This window comes from Stegostoma tigrinum, chromosome 30, assembly GCF_030684315.1.
Source record: "Stegostoma tigrinum isolate sSteTig4 chromosome 30, sSteTig4.hap1, whole genome shotgun sequence".
Lineage (NCBI taxonomy): Eukaryota > Metazoa > Chordata > Chondrichthyes > Orectolobiformes > Stegostomatidae > Stegostoma > Stegostoma tigrinum.
In genome coordinates, this window is record NC_081383.1 from 27,564,063 (window position 1) to 27,586,862 (window position 22,800).

Genomic DNA, 22,800 nt, shown 5'->3' on the forward strand with positions numbered 1-22,800 from the left:
TCATGAGGCGCACAGATAAAAAGGTGACTAGCTAAGGTCTTTTCCTCAGGGTAGGGGCAGTGCGTGTATGGAAGAAGCTGCCAGAGGAAGCGGTGGACACAAGTACAATTTAACATTCAAACAAAAAAACACATTTGGACAGGTGCATGGACAGGAAGAGTTAAGAATATGGGCCAAATGCAGGCATACAGGACTAGTTCAGTTGAGCAAATTGGATCAGCATGGACGAGTTGCACTGAAAGAGTCTGTTTCCACGCTGTATGAACTGGACTCTTAAGAATTCAAACTCTTATTTTGGAAAGAAGTGTTCAGCTTTTTCCCTCATATCGTGGCCACTTCTCAATCATCCTGCCATACAGCATCACAAAAATGCTTTCTGAAACTCAAAAACTGCACAAGACAGGAACTGCTTAATAACAACCATACAATTTCAAAATACGCAAAACCACATTTATTGAATGCTCAAAAAAATTCCAGTTATAAAATGTACGCTTACAAATTACAGACAGAACATTGTATTTTGCCATGTCATTGCCATATAAGCAAATAATCTGAGCAATGAGACCGGTTTATTTGGTGAAAAGGCATTTTCCAACCCAAGAATCAAATGCAAATTCAAATTTCCTTTGCTTAAAATGAAAGCAAATACTTACGTTACAAGGGCAGGCTGAAGTTTCACTTGCGGTGATATTTATAATAGCGTATTGATTCTATCAAATGCTTTCTAGGTACAGCACCCTTTTCATTGAGAGCATTTAGTCTATTCAGGATACTTCATATTCACCTTCAGATATAAAGGTGAATAGCTAAGGTCTTTTCCCCAGGGTGTGGGAGTCCACAACTAGAGGACACAGGTTTAAGGGGAGAGGGAAATATTTAAAAACAGACCTGGGGGGACAACTTTTCCCCACAAGAGGCTGGTGCCAGTTTCAACAGTTCCTGATACAGCTGATTGCAATGCTTTGGTAGATCATCAACATATGACTCAAACTAACCAGGGCCAAGAAAGGTACTGCACCTTCAATTACACAATCTACACAGTATTTTACCACAAAGTTTAAAAGCGAAATAATACCTTCTTTCATTGCTCAAAAAAAACACAACACATTAGTAATTCATGTGAGCTATGAAGATTTATTTAAGGACATGGAACAAGTAGAGAGGTCTACTTTTCTGCCAAGAAATCTGAAAGGTAAATTTTGTCATTCCATTTGATTGTAGTTTTGTTAGAAAGACGTCTGCCTCTGGTAAAGTTAGGTTTTAATCCTTTGACTTTCAAGTGTTGCTGGAAAGGTTAATGACGATGCCCAACAGTCCTTGAATGGACAAACATTCGGATGAAAAACCTCAAATGAATCAAACTAAATTCCATGTGTGCTTTATGGGTTTCTTTTTAATCAGTGGGGAAAAAAAGCGTTTGATTTTACAAGGGAAACACCAGAAACCTTGCAATGAAGCCTTTCAAAGGTTTAAAAGAAACCTCACAGCAACGTGCATCATGATTTTCATCAGTAAAATTATATCTTGTTAATAAGTGTGCACATGATTTTTTTAATACCATCCACTATAGGTCAAAAGTTTAATATTAAAGCATAAGGCTTTATCTAAAATTCTGTTTCTCAGGCCATAAAATTTCTCAGCAACATCAAATTTAGGGCACTTAATTCTACTTTTCACAGTCAATTCTAATATTCTAAGACAACCATAAATTTATGAAAAGCCTCTAATACTTTAAACTAGAACTGTTAGATACATGTATTTAAAGAAATCCTATTTTATCTTAACATTCAATTTGTATTCAGCCCATAAAAGTAACTGAGAAACAGAATTTAAGTTAATAAAATGAATGATAAGCATAAAATTTAACCATATATGATATATTAAATCAAAGTATGTTGGATAAAACATTAGTGTGACAATGACAACTTCCCCACCACCCCTCTATACATTAACTGTACAGGTACAGTACTTCAAAATGTGTCCATCCTTAAAATACAAGGATCATAATTTTTGCAATTCCACCTCCCACCAAAAGTATATAACTAACTGAAAGCTCATGGGACAAAGACACCAAGACGACTATTAAAGGGTTGACTACAAATTGGTTTCCCACTATTTTATTGCTTAGAATTTCTTAAGTAGCCGCACTCCTCGAAAACCTTGGTTACTGCAAAATAAACACTCTGCTTTGAACATGATTGCACTACTTTAACAAAAACGCTTCAGATTTGCAGCATTTTTAAAAAATCGGTGCCAAAATTTATGATTTTGCTGTTTATACATTCAGTCAAATACTGACTACATGATTTATTAAAAAGGAGTTTTCAAATTAAGACGGTTTCTGAACTGCTAAACTATCTTGTCAAATTAAGCTTAATATCTGTCCCAGTGTTGAGAAACATTTTTTCCACTTCTCAACTTTCAATTAGAAGGCAATCTAATATGCTACTAAATGAGCAAGCAATTACAAATCGTCAGTTAAGTACTAACCAGCCATCAAGCAATGAAAAAAAATACAAGCTTCCATAAGCCACCATGCAAATATTAATACACCAGCCAGTAAAAGTACCCAAATGGCATTTAAACAAAGGATTCAAATAATCAGACACTTAAAAGAATGTAACTTCAAAGACAGTTTCAGGCTTTGCTATGAAAATGAGAGCAATGCAGCACTTAGGATTAAAATAAAATGTTTGGTGTATTCTGCTGTTTTTCATGCAATGCTTATGTTTCCATTTAATAACTGCATATGATCACAATTCACCCAATTAAAAAATAATATCTAGGCTCATTTCCAGATCATTGATTATTCAGGCATTTCAGCAGTTCACATTCCATATTACAATTTCTTATAGATCACATATACCAGTTTTAGTATGGCAGTATTTATACAGAACAGCCAAATAAATGGGCAGGATCACAGTAGAAATCTTCTTAGCATGATTTCTGTAAAAGACCTGAGAATTCTGCAGTGGAGTTCAGAATACTCCACCCACAGTTTTGGAGGAGTTTCATACTCCTAACAATGTTAATTTTGTCTGGGTACTAGGTTAACACCAATTTGGTGGAGTTTTTACAACCCTTTGGGTTTGAAAAACTGCAGAATAACCAAATTCTGATTAATACACAGTTTGTGATGCAGTTCCATGGTTAAATCCCAGATGTGTGAACCCAAATCTGTACACAAGGAGGTCATATGACTAAAAATATTTATCTATTTCCCACCCCCATGTAAAATTTTAGTAACCTCAGTTTTTAAACATCACATTTGAATAAGTTTTGCCAAAGAAAAGTCTTAAAAATACCCCTTCAGAACTCAGGTTTTACAAATTAAAACAACGGTCATAAAAGTACTAGACTAGAATGGTTTTGAAACATTAAAGAAAAACAGTGTACAAAAATATTTCTCAGTGGCTCTGGATAAAAGGGAGTTTTCTCCTGGATGAAGAGTAGTAAATTTCTGATCACATGACTGCACATTGTCGGGAAGTGGTCCTTGGGTCACCCTAAAATAGAAAACAGAACTCTTGAGAAACAATTATACAAATCATAACTGACTAAAATGATATGGTAAATTTAATGTTTATTTACACTCCACTTATTCACAACCTAGTGAGTACAAATCTGCATTTATGCCAATACCATATGAAGTTCCAATCCAATTCTACCTGGTTGATAGAGATAGTCAAATCACATGACATTAGAGATTTGAATTTCTGCATGCAAAACCAGGGCACACGGTAGCTACTGATTAGGAGGTGGTCATGAAAGCACACTGATCAGAAAAAAAACAAACTTCTGCAAGAAATGTTCATGTTCAATGTGTTACTTAATAGACAATTAAAAGTAAAATATTGCAGATTCTGGAAAGCCAAACTGAAAGAAAGCTGAACTTCTCAGGAGATCAAGCAGCTATGGTAGACAGAGAAACAGCTTGTTGTAAGGTATGGACTGCAGTGGTCAGCCCTCTTAAGTAATCTGATCTACCTACAAAGTCATTTCTATTTTGAACATTTGGTAATAAAATAATAGCGTTAACTATTTAGACGAGGAACTTGAAACATGTGGCTCATTGGCAGCTAGGCAAGAAGCAGTTAGTGATGTAACACTAGTGTCACTCATTCCAACCCAAAACCTTATGTTTCAGGGTTCATGTTTCAAATTTAATGGGGTAGATTTTCAGTTGGACAGACAATCATCATGCCAGTACAGAAGAAAGTTGCACACGGGGAGCCTCAAGAATCACTACCTTACCAGACCTGAGGGATTGCCTTGGAAATTGAATCCTTTGGACAATTCCCCCACATCTGGAGCCTTCCAAAAAGATTGTTTTAAAAAAAATTTTCAATGTTCAGACCAAGTAAAATGACTACTCAGAAAAAGTTTGACTACTAAATACATAATTTAATTTGAGGAACTACAGCTCACATTAATGCCTCAGACAACCTTAACCACATCACGTTCACCCATTTATTTCTCAAGCAGCCAATACTACACAAATTTCCAGTCCACCTCAAATCAGCCATAAATATTTACCTGGCCACCTTCAACCACCTGAACCTGATACACCGACATCTCACACATATACATACCTTCTATCAGCAGGATCTTTAAATTTCAGAATACTTCAGCTTAATTGCTATGTAAAGGGGTTGACTTTTTCCTTCTTCTCAATATGCTACACTACAAAAGTAGTGTCAGAATGGAAACATGGTTTTGCATTTCTGAATAATTACCCCACCTGAATATCCTCCCAAAAATGCAAAGGTCATTTGTGTAGTCTGAATTTCCCAGAGTGGCAATGTTTCAAGTTAATGAACTTTCTTTCTAACCCAAATACTGTCAGAAATTTGGTTTTATAACAAAAGTAAACTTTCACTTTACTTGTTGGTGGAAAAGATCTTCTTCTCCAAATTCAGCTTCTTCCTCCATATCTTCATGGTAAGTTTTTCGGAGATTTCTTACTGCAACTTCCTGTGCAAGAAGGAAATTCAAGTCAAAGTTTTAATTAACTCACCTTTAAAGAAAAAACACACATACTTCTGCATTTTAAGAAGTACTTGCTTCAGAATAATTCTGCATTAATGGTTAATATATGCCAAAATGTCTTATTATTCATTTGCTGCTGCACTATAATTACTACTGAATATTTATACTACTGTTAACTTGACCAGGAGTTAACAAGAACTCCAACTGTATTAGTTGTATGCTGGTGAGCAAATGTTCCCTACATGAAACAGATGGAATTACAATCAAAATATTTTGTGGTTATTCATAAAAATCAATCCACAGAGTGGCTGACTACAGCTAGTATTTTGAGAGGAACAGAAATTACACAACCAAAAGTGAGCCTCTGTTCAGAAATGATTAGTACTGATGTTTCATACTTAAGACTCAGAAATGAACTGAAGCTAGCATTGCTGTAACATTCCAGAAGAGAACAAAGGAAAGGGAAAGAGAGAGAAACAAAGTAGGTTAGGGTTCATGCATTTGATGTTGCAGCCTAGGACATTGATGCAGGTGGCTCTTGGTCCTTAACCTAATCACCTTTAGTTGCTTTTTTCTTAAAAAAAAAAAGAAACTTCTCCTTCAAGCATACAACTAAAAAAGGTCATGAATGGGGCCATTCAGTAAATAATGCAACGTTCAGCTCCAACAAAAATTAACTGCTTAGATAATGAAACAAGAGGCTTGGAGCAACAAAACCTAGACAAGGACAACATGTATAGGAGAAACAATGTCTTGGATAAGTTGATAATTTGTGTGGTGCGTATTATCCATACAAAAGGATTTTTATGGAGACAGAACTAGGCAATGCTGCTGAGGTTAAGTGAATGGTCTTTACCACGCAAAGATCTGAAGTTCATTTCATTGTCAATGCTGTTTGTTTGTTTGCTTAAATTTGTGGAATGAAACAGCGAGCACATTTGCCTTAATTTTATAATATTTATTTGACATGTGAAAATTCAGAATTTAACACCAGTAGAAAGATGTCTATCAGCTATACCTCTCCATCAGAGTTGACAAGGACAGTCTTAATCTCATCACCAGTGCCCCAGCTATGATTCTTCCACAGAAGGTCAGTAGGAGGACTATGGGCTTTACCAGCATCTGCACTCCAGATCTAGACAAAACAAAAGGTAATAATTTTGGACAATAGCAAACCGTTGTCAGTTTTTCCTCTGAAAAAAAGGGGGTTCAATCACATACTTTTGTGAAACAAGATGGGTCACGATGTTTTAATTGTCCCTTTACATTGGAAAAGTACCCAAAAAAGGTCAATCCTGCCTATTTTTGGTGATGCTTTCATCTAGCCACCTGCCAAACAGCAAAATTCAGTCAAACATGCAATTTACCTCCACCCAATTTCACAACCGCTAGAATATGTGCAATTGCAGCTGGGTAACAAAGCATCCATATCACAGCATGCTAGCTGCAAAGCCAGTTGTTTTACATCAACTCCAGTATTCATCTCTTCCATATAGGAAAAATGGATGTAGGTACGCTACCATTTCAGTGTTGTTAAGAGTTATTACTCTCACAGCAATATAATGAGAACCAACTTTCTGACAATTAATTCTACATACTTAAATGATTTAGAAGACAAAACGTGCAACTCACTTTGACTTCTTGTCCAGCCTTCAGAGTGTACTTGGGAGTGAATTTGTAGACCATTTCTTCCCCATCTCCAATTTGCCTCTTCAGTCTCCAGCCACCCAGTGGCTGATCCTGTAAACAAGAATGACAGTGAATCAATTATTATATACTGTAAAAGGAGGTCGTCTTTCCTGGTTAGAATAATGGTAGTGCAACACAGTGGAGGGCATTCTGAGCAGGAAAACTGGAATTTGTCTTCACAGTGGCATCATGGGCAGATGTATCTGCAACAGACTGGTGATGATGATACATTTTCCTACTTGTTGGTTTCATCCTTTGTCACAGATCCAGTCTATATTCTTTAGGACCTGGCCAAAGTTGTGGTGCTGAGTCACTTGCAGTGTGTAGATACTGAAGTCCCCTACAGCCCTTGCACCCTCTGTGCTTCCTTTAAGTAGTGTACAAAGAATACAATTTCAAAATGAAGCAGGAAGGCGCAGCAAGCGATAGTCAAGAGATTTCCTGGACCTTGTGTGACCTGATGTCATGAGACATCATGGAGTCTGGAGTCAATGCTGAAGATGCCTGTGAAAACACACTCCCCACCATATATTGTGCTGCCATCTCTGGTAGGTCTGTCCTACCAATGGGAAAAAAAGCATACCCAAGGACAGTGACAGTGGAGTCTGGATCAGACAGACATACCCCAAGTAGTATTTTTTACACAGTATCAGAATGTTGCCTGACTAGTCTGTGGGCCAGCTCTCCTAATTTTGGCACAAGGCCCCACAGACAAATAAGGAAGCCATTGCAGGGTCAACCTGGCTGGGCTTGTTGTAGTAATGGTGCTTAGATCATTGCCGGGTGGTCCAACCAGCTTAAACTCCTTTCAGGAGTCTTTGCAGTAGATAGTTTGACATATCTGGAGTAGCTTGCAGCGGACAGCAATTAGAAGCCAACTACGTTGCTGTAGATTCACATATTAGTCACATCATGTGAAAGACAGATTTCCGTCCCTTCATGAGGAGGAAATCAGGGATAGTGGAGGGAACTTGTGTGCGGAGTCAGAGGAGGTCGTTAATGAATAATTTGCTTCAGTATTCACCAGTGAGAGGGACCTTGATGTTTGAGAGGACAGCATGAAACAAGTGGATATGCTCAAATAGGTCATTGTTACGAAGGAGGTGTTAGAAATCTTGAAAAACATGAGGATTGGCAAGTCCTGTAGGCTAGATGGGATACGTCTGGACTACTACGGGAAGTGAGGGAAGAGATTGCTGCCCCTTTGGCAATGATTTTTGTGTTCTCACTGTCTGCTGGAGTTGGGCCAGAAGATTGGAGGGTTGCAAATGTCATTCCCTTGTTCAAGGGAGGGAAGAGGGATAATCCTGGAAATTACAGACCAATTTGGTGGGCAAATCATTGGAGACGATTGGAGGTTAGCATTTATGATTATTTGGAAAAGCACAGTTTGATTAGAAATGGTCAGCAAGGCTTTGAGGTATGACCTGCCCTTCACACAAGCCTTACTGAATTCTGAGGATGTGACAAAACACATCGATGAAGGTAGAGCAGTGGATGTGTTGTATATGGATTTTAACAAGCCATTTGATAAGGTTCGTTAAGGTAGGCTCGTTCAGAAGGTAAGGAGGAAAGGGATTCAAGGATACTTGACAGAGGGTGATAGTAGATAGAAAGTATTCAGCCTGGAGCTCAGTGACTGGCGGTGTTCAGCAGGGATCTGTTCTGGGACTTCTGCTCTTTGTGATCTTTATAAAATGACTTGGATGAGGAAGTGGAAGGGTGGGTTAGTAAGTTTTCCAATGACACAAAAGGTTGGTGGAGTTGGAACAGCATGGAGGGCTGTTGTAGATTGCAACGGGACAATGACAGGATGCAGAACTGGGCAAAAAAGTGGCAGATGGAATTCAACCCAGAAAAGTGTGAAGTGATTCATTTTGGAAGGTCAAATTGGAATGCAGAATACAGGGTTAATGGCAGAATTCTTGGCAATGTGGAGGAACAGAGGGATCTTGAGGTCTACGTTCATAGATCCCTCAAAGTTGCAACCCAACTTAATGGGGTTGTAAAGAAGGCATATGGTGTATTGGCTTTCATTGGCAGGGGAATGGAGTTTAAGAGGTTATACTGCAGCTCTATAAAACTCTGGTTAGACCACACTTGGAATAGTGTTCAGTTCTGGTCACCTCATTACAGGAGAAGTGTGGAAGCTTCAGAGAGGGTGCAGAGGAGATTTACCAGGATGCGGCCTGGGCTGGAGGGCAGATCTTATGAGGAAAGGTTGAGAGCGCTAGGGTTTTTTTTTTCCCATTGCAGCGAAGGAGGACGAGAGGTGACTTGTTAGCGGTTCACAAGATGAGGAGAGGCATAGATAGAATGGATAGTCAGAGACTTTTTCCCCAGGGTGGAAATGACTATCATGAGGGGGCATAATTTTTTGGTAATTGGAGGAAGGTACGGGAAGATGTCAGAGGTAGGCTCTTTACAAGACAGTGGTGGGTGCATGGAATGTTACTGCCAGTGGAGGAAGCCCACCATGGCCATTTGCAGAATTAGGGATGGAAGTAAATGCTGCCCTAGCCAACAATGCCATATCCCATAAACAAGCAAGAAAAAAAAAGGGACAATTCTTTCGACCGATGGAATTGCTATTTTCAGCTCAAGGTGAGGGGAATAATATCAAATCTTGTATATTTTAACAAGATCACCTCTTATGCTTCTAAACACTGGAGTGGTAGGTGTGTGGAATGTGCTGCCAGCAGTGGTAGTGGAGTCAGATACCTTACAGACTTTTAAGCAACCCTTGGATAGGGACATGGAGGATAGTAAAATGTAGAGTATGCAGGGTAGATTGATCTTAGGATAAGAGGTCGGCACAACATTGTGGGCCAAAGGGCCTGTACTGTGCTGTACTGTTCTATGTTCTATTAGTGAATCAAATTTCTTTTTGAAATAATAATTGTTATATGATCACCATTAGACTAGCCTTTCTTTACTTAATTCAACACTCTCCATCTGCCACAGTTGGATTCAAACTCACATCTCAAAAAACATTAGTCTGTGGCTCTGGACTACTAGGCCAGTAACTTTGTCACTGAAGAAACTACAGGACTAGCACATAGAATTTGAAATAAAGAAATAGGGAAAGGGAGTAATATTCTTAAACACCCAAAAACACTGTTCTTCACAGCATCCAAAAGAATGTAAGAATCCAAATGCTACTGGGGTCAATTGCACATCTACAACACATCGGTGTTTTTCCCTTAATAAAAAGAAGGCAAACCAAACAACTTCACACTTCTCTTCGAACTAACCTTCTCAGATTTATTACTGAGACAAACAAATTTTCCCTCAAGATCAGTTGGCTCAATACTTATCGAACCACTGCTAGTGTGAGTCTGCTGTATACGACTGCTGCTTTCATGAGGTTCTTCTATTTCCACACGCTTGCGCTTGGCTCGGGAGGTGTGAACAGCACTGCTGGATGTAGCACGGGACACTGTAACGCGAGAGGAAGGACTTGGAGACAGCTTCAATCTGAAAAGCAAACAAAAAAAAAGCTTTGATTCACTCATCTTCTGCAGACTGATGATTGTACAAGCGCAGGCCTGATTCCCACTTTGTGCACTTGGGCCATTCGATAACGTTTTTTTTAGAAAAATTTCTCACTACACCTACTATGCCCACTACTGCACCTTCTATTGTCCAGCCACAGCAGCAAAATTTAGCACAACGAGCATGCACCTAGCTACACAAATAGGGATGGCAAAGCTTAGATTAAATTACTTTGCTCCGTGGACCAGGAGAGAAAGCTAGGAAAGGGGAAGTGTTAAAATCTGCACTGTAACCACAGGTGAATAAGATGATGCTTCAGTTATCTCAAATGTTTTAAGAATAAAAAGGGAGTTACAAATCCTAGAGGAGGACTGAATAGAAAAAGACAAAAATGTGATAAATATTAAAAAAAGTGGAAGAGTTAGACAGACATTCAAAAAAGGTAGGACTGAGCACCTGGTGTTCACACAGAACCTAGCTCCGCAGCTAGTAGCTAAATACAGATGTTTGGAGGGGAGACTCAAAACAGAAGACAGGCTTAGTGGGAAACATTTGTAAAGACACTGACTGTTGGGCAGTTGAAAAGAATATGAAGTAACTTTTTTGAAAAGTACAACATTCTTAGGGTAGATGCAAGGAGGCTGTTTCGCTTTGTAGTACAGTCTAGAAACAGAGGGCTTGTTTCAAAATAATGGATCTCCCATTTAAGACAGATGAAGAACTTTGACTACTCAATTTGTGGAATTCTTTACTACAGAAGGCTGTAGAAGTTTGAGATACTGATTTTTTAAAAAAAAACCTAAGGGAATCAAAAGGATATGGATTAAGGAAGCAGGAAAATAGTTCGAGTCATCAGGTCAGCTATTATCTCACTGATTGGCAAAACAGACCTGCTGAAGCAAATGCCTACCTCTGTTTCTATGTTCCATGGATAAGATTGGAAGAGAAAAGGGGCTCAAGTCATCAAGAATGTGGAGCAGTTGTACACACTGGCAATTAGATGGGATGTGTTATTTTGGGAATAACAAGAAAAATGAATAATACACAAATGTACAGCACTACAGAGCAATTTGTGATTAGATCAATTCGGTGCTACAGCACACAATGTTAACTGGAGAAATGCTAACATGTTCAGGACTAAAAAGAGTACAGGGACATTAGTGTCATAGAATAGATCGTAGAATCACTACAGTGTGGAAAAAGGCCATTTGGCCCAACAAGTTTACACTGCCCCTCTGAAGAGCATCCCATCCAGACCATTCCCCTACTCCTGATTCCCCACGTCTAATCCAAACATCCCTGAGCACTATGGGCAATTTAGCATGGCCAATCTACCTACCCTGCACATCTTTGGATTGTGGGAGAAAACTGGAGCACCCAGAGGAAACCCACGTAGCCATGGGGAGAATGCGTCTATGTGGAGTTAGCAGTCACCTGAGGGTAGAATCGAACCTGGGTCCCTGGTGCTGTGAAGCAGCAGTGCTCACCACTGAGCCACAGTGCTGCGGCACGGTGTCCATGACAAGGAATGATCAAATTTTAAAAGAAGAAGAAAATGACACAGTTTGAAACAGTTAAATGAAAAACCAATGGGCGCACTATGTATCAGCATGTTCACAGAGGCATCTCTACTAATTCAATATTTCAAACCAGTTTCTGCAGACAGTGCAAACAAAATCACTCAGAAGACCTCCTTCTGGAATATCCTCCCCTTAAAAGGCTACATCATTCACCATCATACTATGATGGCTTCATTTAACAAATTGGGCTAAGGATTATATGCATGGTCTACCAAAGCAGGTCACTCCCCTCTCCACTAATTAGCTAGATGTACAGTATTACTGATATAAACGTGACTGAAAATCACACTATGGTCACTCAACCACAACTCCTTCATGCAACTGACTCTATTCCATGCCCCTACCTGCTCATCTAGTACCTTCCTTAATTTGCACTGTAATTAATCATCTTTGCTAATTCCAATTTCCATTCTGTACTATCGTCCTTTCTGCTGTAAAAAGGGTGTCACTCACTATACCATAGAAATTTTCATGGCCTCATTCTTCAAATGCTGTCATTTCTGTTAGCCTTGATCACTGATCAGGCCAACTCCAATCCTGTTTGTCCTTGAGATCCAATATTACCTCCGATACCAGGGAGAAAATGTCCTATCTTTCAAAGGAAATCATAGTATCTTTTCAATCTGTCAGACTTCAGTGCTGAACTTGTCCATGTGACCCAACTCCTTTAGTCCAACCTGCCTGAGAAACCAAGGACTCAACTTTCCTTTCTAAATATTATTTAGAATTATGGATAGTTCTCTTTCTTCAGAATATTTACACTCCCAATTGAAATAATCACATCACTTCAAAAATTCAAAATTTAAGACAAGATCCATTTTCTTTGCTTCTCACTGCTCTCCAAAAAGTTCTTGAAGTTTTTGTTTCCTTCTCCCAAATCAGAGCCTGCCTCCCATAGTTTTCTACACCAATCCGTTAACAAAAATTTGACCACTCATTCCAACCCTAACCAGTTACAAGTATTTGCTAGGACTGAGAATGCAGTACATTCTCTTCTTCACAACCTTCAACAGCCAGCCACTCAAAATTACCAACCTCTCCTTTACTACCCAGCCCTCCTGGTTTCATTCTTACCAACCCATAATCAATACAATTACAGCGTTCCTGTCCCTTTTTCTTCCCCTGTCTATACTCACTAAACATTTATCAGCGACACCTTTCTGTTCACATGTTCCAACATGCTGTTACTTGCAATTTCTGAAGCCAGGGATCAGCTCTCAAGCATAAAGACACAGGATGGCCAACTTCACCTCAGCACCATAACTGCATTGGTAACTCCATTCTTGGATAGTCCATATGTTTCTTCCAAAACCCCAAGATGACTGAGGCCATTCACTATACTTCATTCTACAGCCAAAATACCACACCTTCATTGACTATCGCTCAAGTGATCTTTCGATTGAAGGCAGAGCACAGGATCTTTGTCCAATACTGTAATGGAGTTACAGCAACCAAATACTGCACTGAAACTCACCTACACTGTTGGAGCTGGACTTTTAGAGACAGTCTTTTCTAATAAGTGTTTTGGCCAAGTATCTACTCTTCTAATTACAGAAAAAACACTTCAAAAAAAATTCAAAAATCTTAACGGGCAATTAAATTGCAAACAGTTTTTCAAGAAAAATAAAGGTAAATACTTCAGAGATTCTCCCTGCTGCTTAAAGTCAACAACTTTATGTCCAAATTTAGTGCGGGTGGTGGGGGTTCTAAGCTAAATCTCAAAAAAATCAAGGTGTTTGGGAAAATTTAAAGTTACATTATATTAAAACTGGTAAATATTCTTAAGTCTGTAAAATATTCACACGTTTTACTCTTGGTAAGAAAAAATTGAGACTTTGATTCTTCAATATGAAAATGCTTGGCCAAGGAGAAAAATCAATGCTTTACAACCATACTCCAGTTGGATCATAGCTACAGCTACCTCTCTTCCTCGCCTTCCAGGAGTTTACGGTAGGCTTGAATTTCCATGTCAAGAGCCAGTTTGACATCAAGGAGGTCTTCATATTCCTGCAACTGCACCTCCATAGTATCCCTCAGCTCAGCCATTTCCCGGTCTCTTGCCTCCAACATCTTACGATATTTATCACGGTCATTAGCCAACATCTCTTCCAACTCCCTAATTCGAGCCTCAGAAGCAGCAGACTATGAAAAAAAGTTTGATTGAAACAATTAGGCTAGAATAAATTTGTCTTCATCAACACAAAATGTAAGCGATGCCCCTCAATACCCAAACTCAAGCTTTGATGAGAAGCTCCCAAAAACAGGTCGGTGGCATTTCATTGCCATACAGGCACCACTAGCAACAGCATTAGGTGTGGAGCTCGGAAGGTCAGTAGGATTTACATTATGGTTTGCAAGTGAATTTGTGTATGGGAATTGCTAATGGGGCAGCACCATATACATGGTAGCAAGGTTTAGTCCAATTAAATTCAAATTTTTGATCAAAACCTAAATTAATTCTAAAATATACACAAAAATGCTAATGCTCTGTGGTTCAACTGTAGAAACAAAAAAAAACCAACCTAGCATTAGGCCTCTTTCTGTATACAAGTTATGTTACCAGAGCCAGCAATCCATACAATACAATTTTAACAATCCAAAAAAGATTAACCAATTTGCAAATACTAGTTCACAATCCTAAATGGGCAATAAAAAGTGAACAGTTAATTGATTAAGAAAAATGAAAGAACCTAGCACACAAAATGTGTCAATCCTACACTACTGTTGATTAGGAAAGAGCCTATTCAAAACATCTATCTTAAAGCTGGCTCCTAAATATAGCCTTTCGAATAGTGCTCAAAATAAAACTTCTTTAACCACGTTCCCCCTTAAAAACCCAAAAATTATACCACATGCTTTATTAATTGCTTACCTGCTTCTGCAGGGTTCCAAGTTGGTAGTTCAGACTCTCAATTCTGAGGTATGCCTCCTGGAGTTCTTCTTTTGCTGTGCCCATAGCTTTGTCATTTCTATCAAATGCTATTTTAGCATTTTCCAGCTATTAAAGTTAAAAACATGCAAAGTCAAAATCAAATTGGAACTGACTTTAAACAAATCTATTGGCTAATCAAAACAAGCTAAAAAGATTCAAGATATTAAAAATGTTGGCTATACTGCCAAATTGGATTAAGTCCAGTTACCTTGGCTTGGAAAGTTTGTTCCAAGTCTTCCTTGTATTGTCTCACTTGATCCTCATGCTGTTTTCGAAGGTCTTGAAGGGCCTCTGCCAATTTGGAGTCATAGTCAATTTTTCGCGCAGAGTCCACCTGAACTATACGACGATCCTGTCTCTTCTTAGTTTCACGCACCTCCTATAATTAAGCAGGACATGCTCATTAAAGTTTGCATTAAAATTTGTGTAGTATTTGAAATGAAATATTACAGATTACAAGAGATCAAATAGGAATTTAGTTTATAAATTCTGTGCACTTATTGCAGGTGTTTTGGAGCTGAAGATTAATTTATTATTCCTTTTAAGTTTAATTAAAAATAGTTATGTACAGGATGAACCAGCAGGTCAAAAACAAAAAAACTTCTAAAATTTGCAATGAGGTAAGAATGTCTTTTAAAACAAAATGCATAAAAGTCAGTGTTCATAGGTAAACCCAAGATGCAACACTTCCTAAATGTATCCAGATTAACCTGCTGCTCCAAAACAAGTTATTCACTCCTCCCTAGGTGCTAAAAAATGTCCACGGTTCTGAAGATTACAAGCAGTAGTCAACCACTAAAACAAAAGCTTTGTTTTAGCAAAAGCTTACACTCCTACCTCTTCAAACACATTCTTCCTGAATGCCAGTTCCTCTGTCAAGCTTTGACACTGATTCTCCAGGTCGACTCGCATTAGTGTCTCCCCTTCCAACTGCTTTTTGGCAGCAGCCAGTGAACTTTCAGCCTAAAAAAAGGTACAAAAATTATCCTTTGATCAGTCAAAACAGTAGAGAGTGTGCACAAAACAGCAAGACTCATAAGTTCCCTCACTGTGCGCGCACACACACACAAAAAGCGGTCTCTAGTATGATTCTAAGCTTGAGTTAGGTATTTCAGATAGATTAGAAGACAAAAATCTACAATTGCATTCCAGGGATACTGCAACAATGCTGTGGCTTTGAGAGATTATTCTGTCCTGGTCTTTTTCAAAAAAAGAGGTTTTAAGACAGGGGCAATGAACTGTCTAGTTGAAAAACCAGGATAGTAAACAGCTTATGAGATTTTGGTTTTTTATTAACAAAAAAACAAGAGAAATTGGAACGATAGAAGTAGCCTGGATAGGTGCAGCAAGCTCTTGCTGACAGGATTTCTAGTTCTTCAGCTTTGAGATTCAGCATCAGTTGCTGTTGGAGGCTCAATCAGGTTGGAAGCTGCAGTAAAAGCTGCTACTCTGAGTTTTTTGCTTGATATTTTTCCTCTCTGCGCTGCTGGGTTGCATGTGAGAAAATCGGATTTCTGAATCTGCCTTTTTGTGAAGGAGTGTGTTCATGGGATGTTACTATATTGGAACAAATAATTAGTAATAGTTGATCTATTATTTGGTTGAGTTTTCCACAAGTTAAAATTATTTTAATTTCCTTTCTTTTGTTGTATTTTAACCAGTGTTTGAATAAATTGTGTTTTGCTCAACACTGAGTAGTTTGGCCAGACAAACTGCAACAGGATGACCTTACATTTGTCTTTAAAATAAGAAACATTAGGGTCTAGGTTACCTTCTTAGCATATTTTGAGGTGGTCTGGTCTGGTCCATGACAATAGGAACAAAAACCAAAAGAACTGTTACCACCTTAATCCAGCTAAGGAACATTAGTTGTAGGCTGATAAAGATGAGAATTGGATAGAGTTCAACCGTAATTTAAAAATAAAATCATTAAATAAATAGTTTATTAACATTGAAATAGTAACTCGAGTAAGTTAAGAGGGAAACTAATCACAGGCTATCAACATACTATATGCATACTTTCAACAGCAACTAAAATTAAATAAATCTTTAGGCTCCTCAAAATCAGCTGTCTGACACATCATTACACCTCCTAAAACAAACAATGACAAACATTTCATTATTGTTTTTCAATGTAAAGAAAATTAATAGAAGAAAATACAAAGTTAACCAAAATAAAACAAAGAAGGGCATGCAAAATTAACCGGCTGGCAGCCAATTTTTCCTTGGCACATCATAATTCACGATGCACAAAGTTCAATATTTAAAATACTTTTTACAATTTAAGACAATTCAGATACCATCTTCTATTCAATGACTCAGCATTTTCAAAAGAAGTGAAACACCAGCATCCCACTCCAGCGTTTTTTTAAAAACGCCCCTCACTCCGATGCCCACTGCATTTCTTCACTCATGAAGTACCTTAGCAAGCTGTGAGCGTAGATCAGCCAGCTCTGCTTCCATACGTTGGTTTTCACCAAGAGCAGTGTTAAGTGCAGCCTCATTTTTATGATATGTTAATTCAAAATCTTTCAGCCGAGCTTGTGCTGTTATCAGGTCATTATCTTTCTTCTTGTAACTGCAACAGCAAAGAGAACATGTGTCCATAAGAGTAAAACTAATTAAAGTTTTATCCCTTCTATAAAACACATTTTAGAACGAAAACAGCAAAATTCTAAGCCAAAACATAAAGGGACCTATCTACCTAATAGATTAAGAGTTGAGAAACTGCACAGGAAAGCTGTACATAGCATGTTTGTACAGGGTAAGAAGAAAAAGTTGTACCAAATAAATCAAGTGTGAATTCCTGGAGCATCTGTGTAGCCTTTGCAGCTTTAGTTCGGGGTGGGGTTTGAAATGCAGGTGAGCATTCATACAGTTGATTATTCAAGGTTGTCAGCCTTAGTTGACCAAAAAAAAATGTACTGCATCTACACAAATCACCTTATTTTTAAAAGCCCATCGCAGCATATGCAGTCATCCACTTCCATGCAAGTTTACATGGTCATCTCTGGAATTCCTAGGCTAACCTACAATAGGAAAGCAAGAAGAACCTCACTTGACTATTTAGCTGCATCTTGATCCTCATATAAATCATCATATAAAATGCTCCTTCAACATACAGATGCTTTCTACAAACAGGTGGGAAGTGTTCCCGCTTTTAAGCAATTGCCTTGATAGCAGATATTTGGGCTATCAGTGGTTGGTTTTTAAAGCCCCTAAAAATCATTAGCTGGAACGTCAAACAGAAGGAAAGTCAGCAGATGCTCAAGACCAATGTGTCAGGGTTTGCAAAGCAGTTCTCTGAAATTACATGATTTTTTGAGGCATGGATTAGGAAAGCACAATAACAAATTTTGCTAATCTTTATCCTGTGGTGCTAATCCACAAATGGTTTCAAAGCCCACTACGCATGGTCTTTTCAATGCAACGGTCTATACCAACATGGCGGCAGTGACATATTCATTACCTCGCTTTTCACCAATTGTCTTTTAAAGAGGAATTGTCCAATTTCATCCACATTAAATGAGGGCTTGACGGGCAAGGCCATTTTGTAGTCAAAACTGTTGCAGTATCTGCTGCACCCTTACTGCTGGAAAATGCTGTATGTTGCCCAGCCAACCATTGTTGCAGGTGAACTCCTTTTAAATGAGAATGATTTCTGTTTCCTACAAGACTAGGTCAAAGATGGGAACATAATGGTTTGAGCCACATCAGAGTTCATTCTTCCTTGCTAGAGAAAGTGCCTATTTGTCAAGCTGTTCCAGAGTCTGCTTTGTGTTGCAGAATGATTGCATGGTTTAATCAAATCTGTCATTCCCTTGCAGAGTACTCCACTTGCTGCAAACTTCACTTTGTAGCCAAAATAGCACTGTTCCCTTAAGTTAGCTGTATTCACACAGTTTGCACTGGAGTGGCCCAACTCAATTTTGATTTGTTGCAAATCAAAATAAGCTTGCAGAAGTTTTGCTATTCTGGAGTTACCACATCAGAACTTTGGAATTCTTAAGTCGGACTTATATTTCTGCTGAAGTGGCTGACAATTTCACCAGTTTCAGGCTACCTGACTTTTGATCCTTGCAATTCAACTGTACACTTCACAAATCCTGGAGATGCAGTCTAGTCAACATCAACAATAAATATTTGGATTCTAAAACACAAACCAATTAATAAACTGAAGCATATTCCAACACACTGGCACAACTTTTTGCCAGAACATTTAATAGCTATCTTCAAAAGAGAAAGGTGCAACCTTTCCAACCGAAATTATGTAGCCTTTTAAATTTAAGAAACTACTTTTTTCTTTAAAAAATTGAATGGAAATGACATTTATCTTAATAATAAAACAAAATATTTCTAATTCCCATACTTCACAACAAAAGTGATATTGCTGTAGATATAAATTAAAAAAATGTCATTCCAATCTTACGATCAAATTATAATAATTTATTCCAATAGGTCATATAAAAGTAACAAATACTTCAAGCAGGACCTTATTCCAAAAGAAAGGAACATACAGCAGCTCTAAAATAACAAATTTTTGTGTATTCAAACAATCTACAGTAAGCAGTTTTTTGTAAAAACAAAACAGCAAAAATAGTTCAGATTGCAACTGTAGGTGGATATTATACTAATTATCAATAATTGCGATAAATCCACTTGCCAAAATCCAGAAATAATAGGGTTTTCTGATCATACTCCTGGTCATCTATAGAGTAAAATTTGCCACAGCAACCCTAAAGTATTGTTACAGAAATATTGGTTACAAATGACATGATCAATATTGGAAGGCTGTCTGTCACTAGATAGAGACATTTAACCAGCTGTTACCATGCGTGAACAAACCATCTGATGTTACGAGGGGGAGGGGGAGGGGGAAGGCAATTCATATCCGCAGATCAAAATGGCACAATTTTTTTTCCAAATTTAAAACAGATTAAAAATGGGGTGGGGTGGGGAGAAAGAATGACTGAGAAAAGAATGATTGAGTAACTGATAGAGGATCAAAAAAAATGTACAAGACTAAAAAACAAGGCATAGACAAATGGTGGAATGGGAAGCAAAGCACACAACAACAAGATTACACATCAATAAGATTAATTTAACTGGGGCAAATGAATAGACAGTTACGTTTTCAACCCACCCCACACCAGAAACATCAGCATGTCCGTACTATTTGGGCTGGTATGGCAATTTTTCTCATCCATTGTTATCACAAAGCTTTGCTAAATTACTTGATTACTTTCAGAATGTTCATTACATACATAACTCATGACAACATATGGTTCTGCACCAAATAAACTTGAAATGTTAACAGCTTCTTGCCCTGTTGTAAGTGGTTGTACAACAGTCACATTACTGGGCTACTGAGACAGGAGCTCAAGCTAATTGATTAGTACATCTGATTTATAAAAAAAAGCTAGGCTCAGTAACAGTGACTAAACCATGGGGTTGTTTTTAAAAAGAAATCCCTCTGGTTTGATGATATTTATTTGGGGAGGAAAATCTGCAATCCTCAACCAATTGAGCCTACTTTGGCTATTCCCTGTAAATAGCCAATAGATACTCATGGTTATGATGCCTCCAGCATTATAACCATTCTTCAAATGCAAATTTCACCAAAAATCATGAACAAGGACTGGAAATGGAATGGAAACCTTCATCATCCAAATCCCTTTTCAAAAATCATCTTCAACTAAGCAAGCTACATAATTACATGTTATAAAATGATTCACATCGCCCGACAAGCACAGTATCTCAACAATAAAATTCCGAAACTTTCTGAAGCTTAGGTACTACAACATATCAGATGAAATAAAGAGTTCTAAAACAGAAAATATTTCCTTGATAAAGGACAAAATTTCCAGGAATTCATTTGAACAGAAAAGGTTTATACCAAAAAGAAAACAAAACAATCACAGCACTGTTCACTGTTTCCTTGTTTTGGTATGATGAAAAGACAGGAAATTAGCACTGGTTACGTATAGAACTTGATCAAAGCATTCTTCATTTTGCTCCTTTACTAAAAGTTGAACAGGTTGGATTGTTAGCTATTATACGTTTACAAGAATGAGAGGTGGCTTTATTTGAAGGTACAACATCCTGACAGGATGTGGCAAGTGGATTTAGAATGGTGTCTCCACTTCCAGGGATCATCAGGGTGGGTGGAGGTGAGAGTTTAATACTAGAGGCATAATTTTTTTTAAATTAAAAAGAAGAGAAAATTTGATAGTAGTTTAGAGGAAAGCTTTTCTCCAGCAAAGCATAACAGGGTAGATGTTTTATTGATAAATGAGCAAAGGCATCCTTCTGCTATGAAGTTTATATTCACTTCTTAAAAAGGTCATTGCCTCAAGTAGTAATTCAAAGCCTTACTGGAGGCAAAGCAATAATACATTTCTCAGTATCCAAGTGAGTTAAGCTTTAAACAATCAAAAATATACCTCAACAGTTCCCCTTCAGTCCATGAGGATCCATAGCTTGATTGGAAAATGAATTGGATAAAGCTTTCCCAAAGTGCAAATGAAGTGGCTACAACCAAATTGAAAAGTCAATGTCAGCTTCACGGAAAACATGCATGAAAAGCAGCTGGTAGTAAGTCAAGGTAGCCAGAAATCAAAACTGGTCTATGCATGCACTTGTACAGTAGTTAATGCAGAAGCAAACTGCAGTTGTTAGGGAGACTACTTAGCCGACACTGGGCACATTTATCTCAGGCTTGGCACTCACTTGCCATAAGTGGGCTAGAGAAAAAAGAACCTGCCACTGACATTCGATCCATGTTTCATAGAATGCTTATGTACATGGCAGCAAGACACAACTATTTGTATTACTGCCAGGTCATTCTCAGGGAGTGCCAGGTATCCAGTGTTCACGTCAGTTTTTTAAATAATTAGAATAAATTTTCAGCAAGATTGAGATGTGGACAGACTTACAAGCATTAAACATGAATCTTCATACTGATGAGCATGATCTCACATAAGGGTGTAAATTTTAACAAGATCCAACATGCAAATTTTTTCTGTACTAAAGAACGATTCTTTAATATTGTCTTGAATTGTGATCAGGCTACATAATAAAATCCTGACAGTGTGAAAGCAGACCATTTGGCCCAGCTCCTCCAAACCAATCCCATGAAGAGCATCCTATTCAGACCCGATCCCTGTGGCTCTGCATTCCCCGTAGCTAATCCACCTGACCTACACATTCCTGGACACTATGGACAACTTACACGGCCAATCCACCTAACCCACACATCTCTTTGGACAGAAGGAAGAAACAGGAACGCCCAAAAAAGGAAATCCACACAGGCATGGTGAGAATGTGCAAACTCCACACAGATAGTCACCGGAGACTGGAATCGAACCCGGTTTTTGGGTCTGAGAGGCCGCAATGCAACCACTGAGCCACTGTAACATACCGTACAAAGTTGGCTTGCAAACCAAGAGAGAGTCCTTTCAGTCCTGCTCAAAAATAGCCAATTATGATATATCCAATGACGTTATCATATTTGATTACTGCAGTGATGGTGGGTCAAACTTCAGATTGACTTTATACATACCTTTCAAAAGTTCAAGTTTCCCACATCACCCAGAGACTCCAAAATCATTTCAAATATGCAATGCAAATTTCCAAAATGATTAAAAGATAAAGATCATACTTTCGCAATCTGTCAGCCTTGGCTAGATCATAGAATTTATGGGATCTTAGGTGTTGACATGTCAGGGTCAGCACTGAAGTTCAACTCAAAAACAAGTGCTACGGACATTACATGAAATTGAACAGATTATACAGATAAAATAGATAGCAAGACAGTGAGGACGGCTATTTTATAAAAAAAGGGCACTGCAGGGTTCACCTGCACATTAAGTCACAATTTGAAGTTACTAGGACAGGAAGGTACGACTTGTATTTGTACTGCTACTGGAGGGTGAAAAGTTGCGATCCCATCTCTTGGAGATACCAGGCAAGTCAGACCCATGAAAGAATCCTGACTCGATGCACATGGGCTTAGGGGGAATATATTCTTTGAGAAGGTGACCAAACAGGCAGATGAGAGTAAACCGGTTGATGTGGTGTATATGGATTTCAGCAAGACGTTCGAGAAGGTTCCCC

General features: G+C 38.2%; 1 protein-coding gene across 3 annotated transcripts in view; it reads right to left on the bottom strand.

The window, feature by feature from the left end:
- Positions 1-428: 428 nt before the first annotated feature.
- lmnb2 (lamin B2) overlaps positions 429-22,800 on the bottom strand; it is a 31,616-nt gene continuing 9,244 nt past the window's right edge. For 2 of the 3 annotated variants that reach the window (XM_048559710.2, XM_048559709.2), the window contains exons 2-12: positions 21,129-21,216; positions 17,107-17,263; positions 15,523-15,648; positions 14,894-15,064; positions 14,626-14,751; positions 13,675-13,895; positions 9,933-10,155; positions 6,622-6,729; positions 6,008-6,124; positions 4,885-4,974; positions 429-3,506 (exon numbers count right to left, since the gene is read on the bottom strand). In XM_048559710.2, coding sequence (XP_048415667.2) covers positions 3,465-3,506; positions 4,885-4,974; positions 6,008-6,124; positions 6,622-6,729; positions 9,933-10,155; positions 13,675-13,895; positions 14,626-14,751; positions 14,894-15,064; positions 15,523-15,648; positions 17,107-17,263; positions 21,129-21,216 — 1,469 coding nt within the window. In that variant the 3' untranslated portion in view covers positions 429-3,464. The remainder of the gene's footprint in view (positions 3,507-4,884; positions 4,975-6,007; positions 6,125-6,621; positions 6,730-9,932; positions 10,156-13,674; positions 13,896-14,625; positions 14,752-14,893; positions 15,065-15,522; positions 15,649-17,106; positions 17,264-21,128; positions 21,217-22,800) is intronic. The other variant, XM_048559708.2, reaches the window with a different exon arrangement.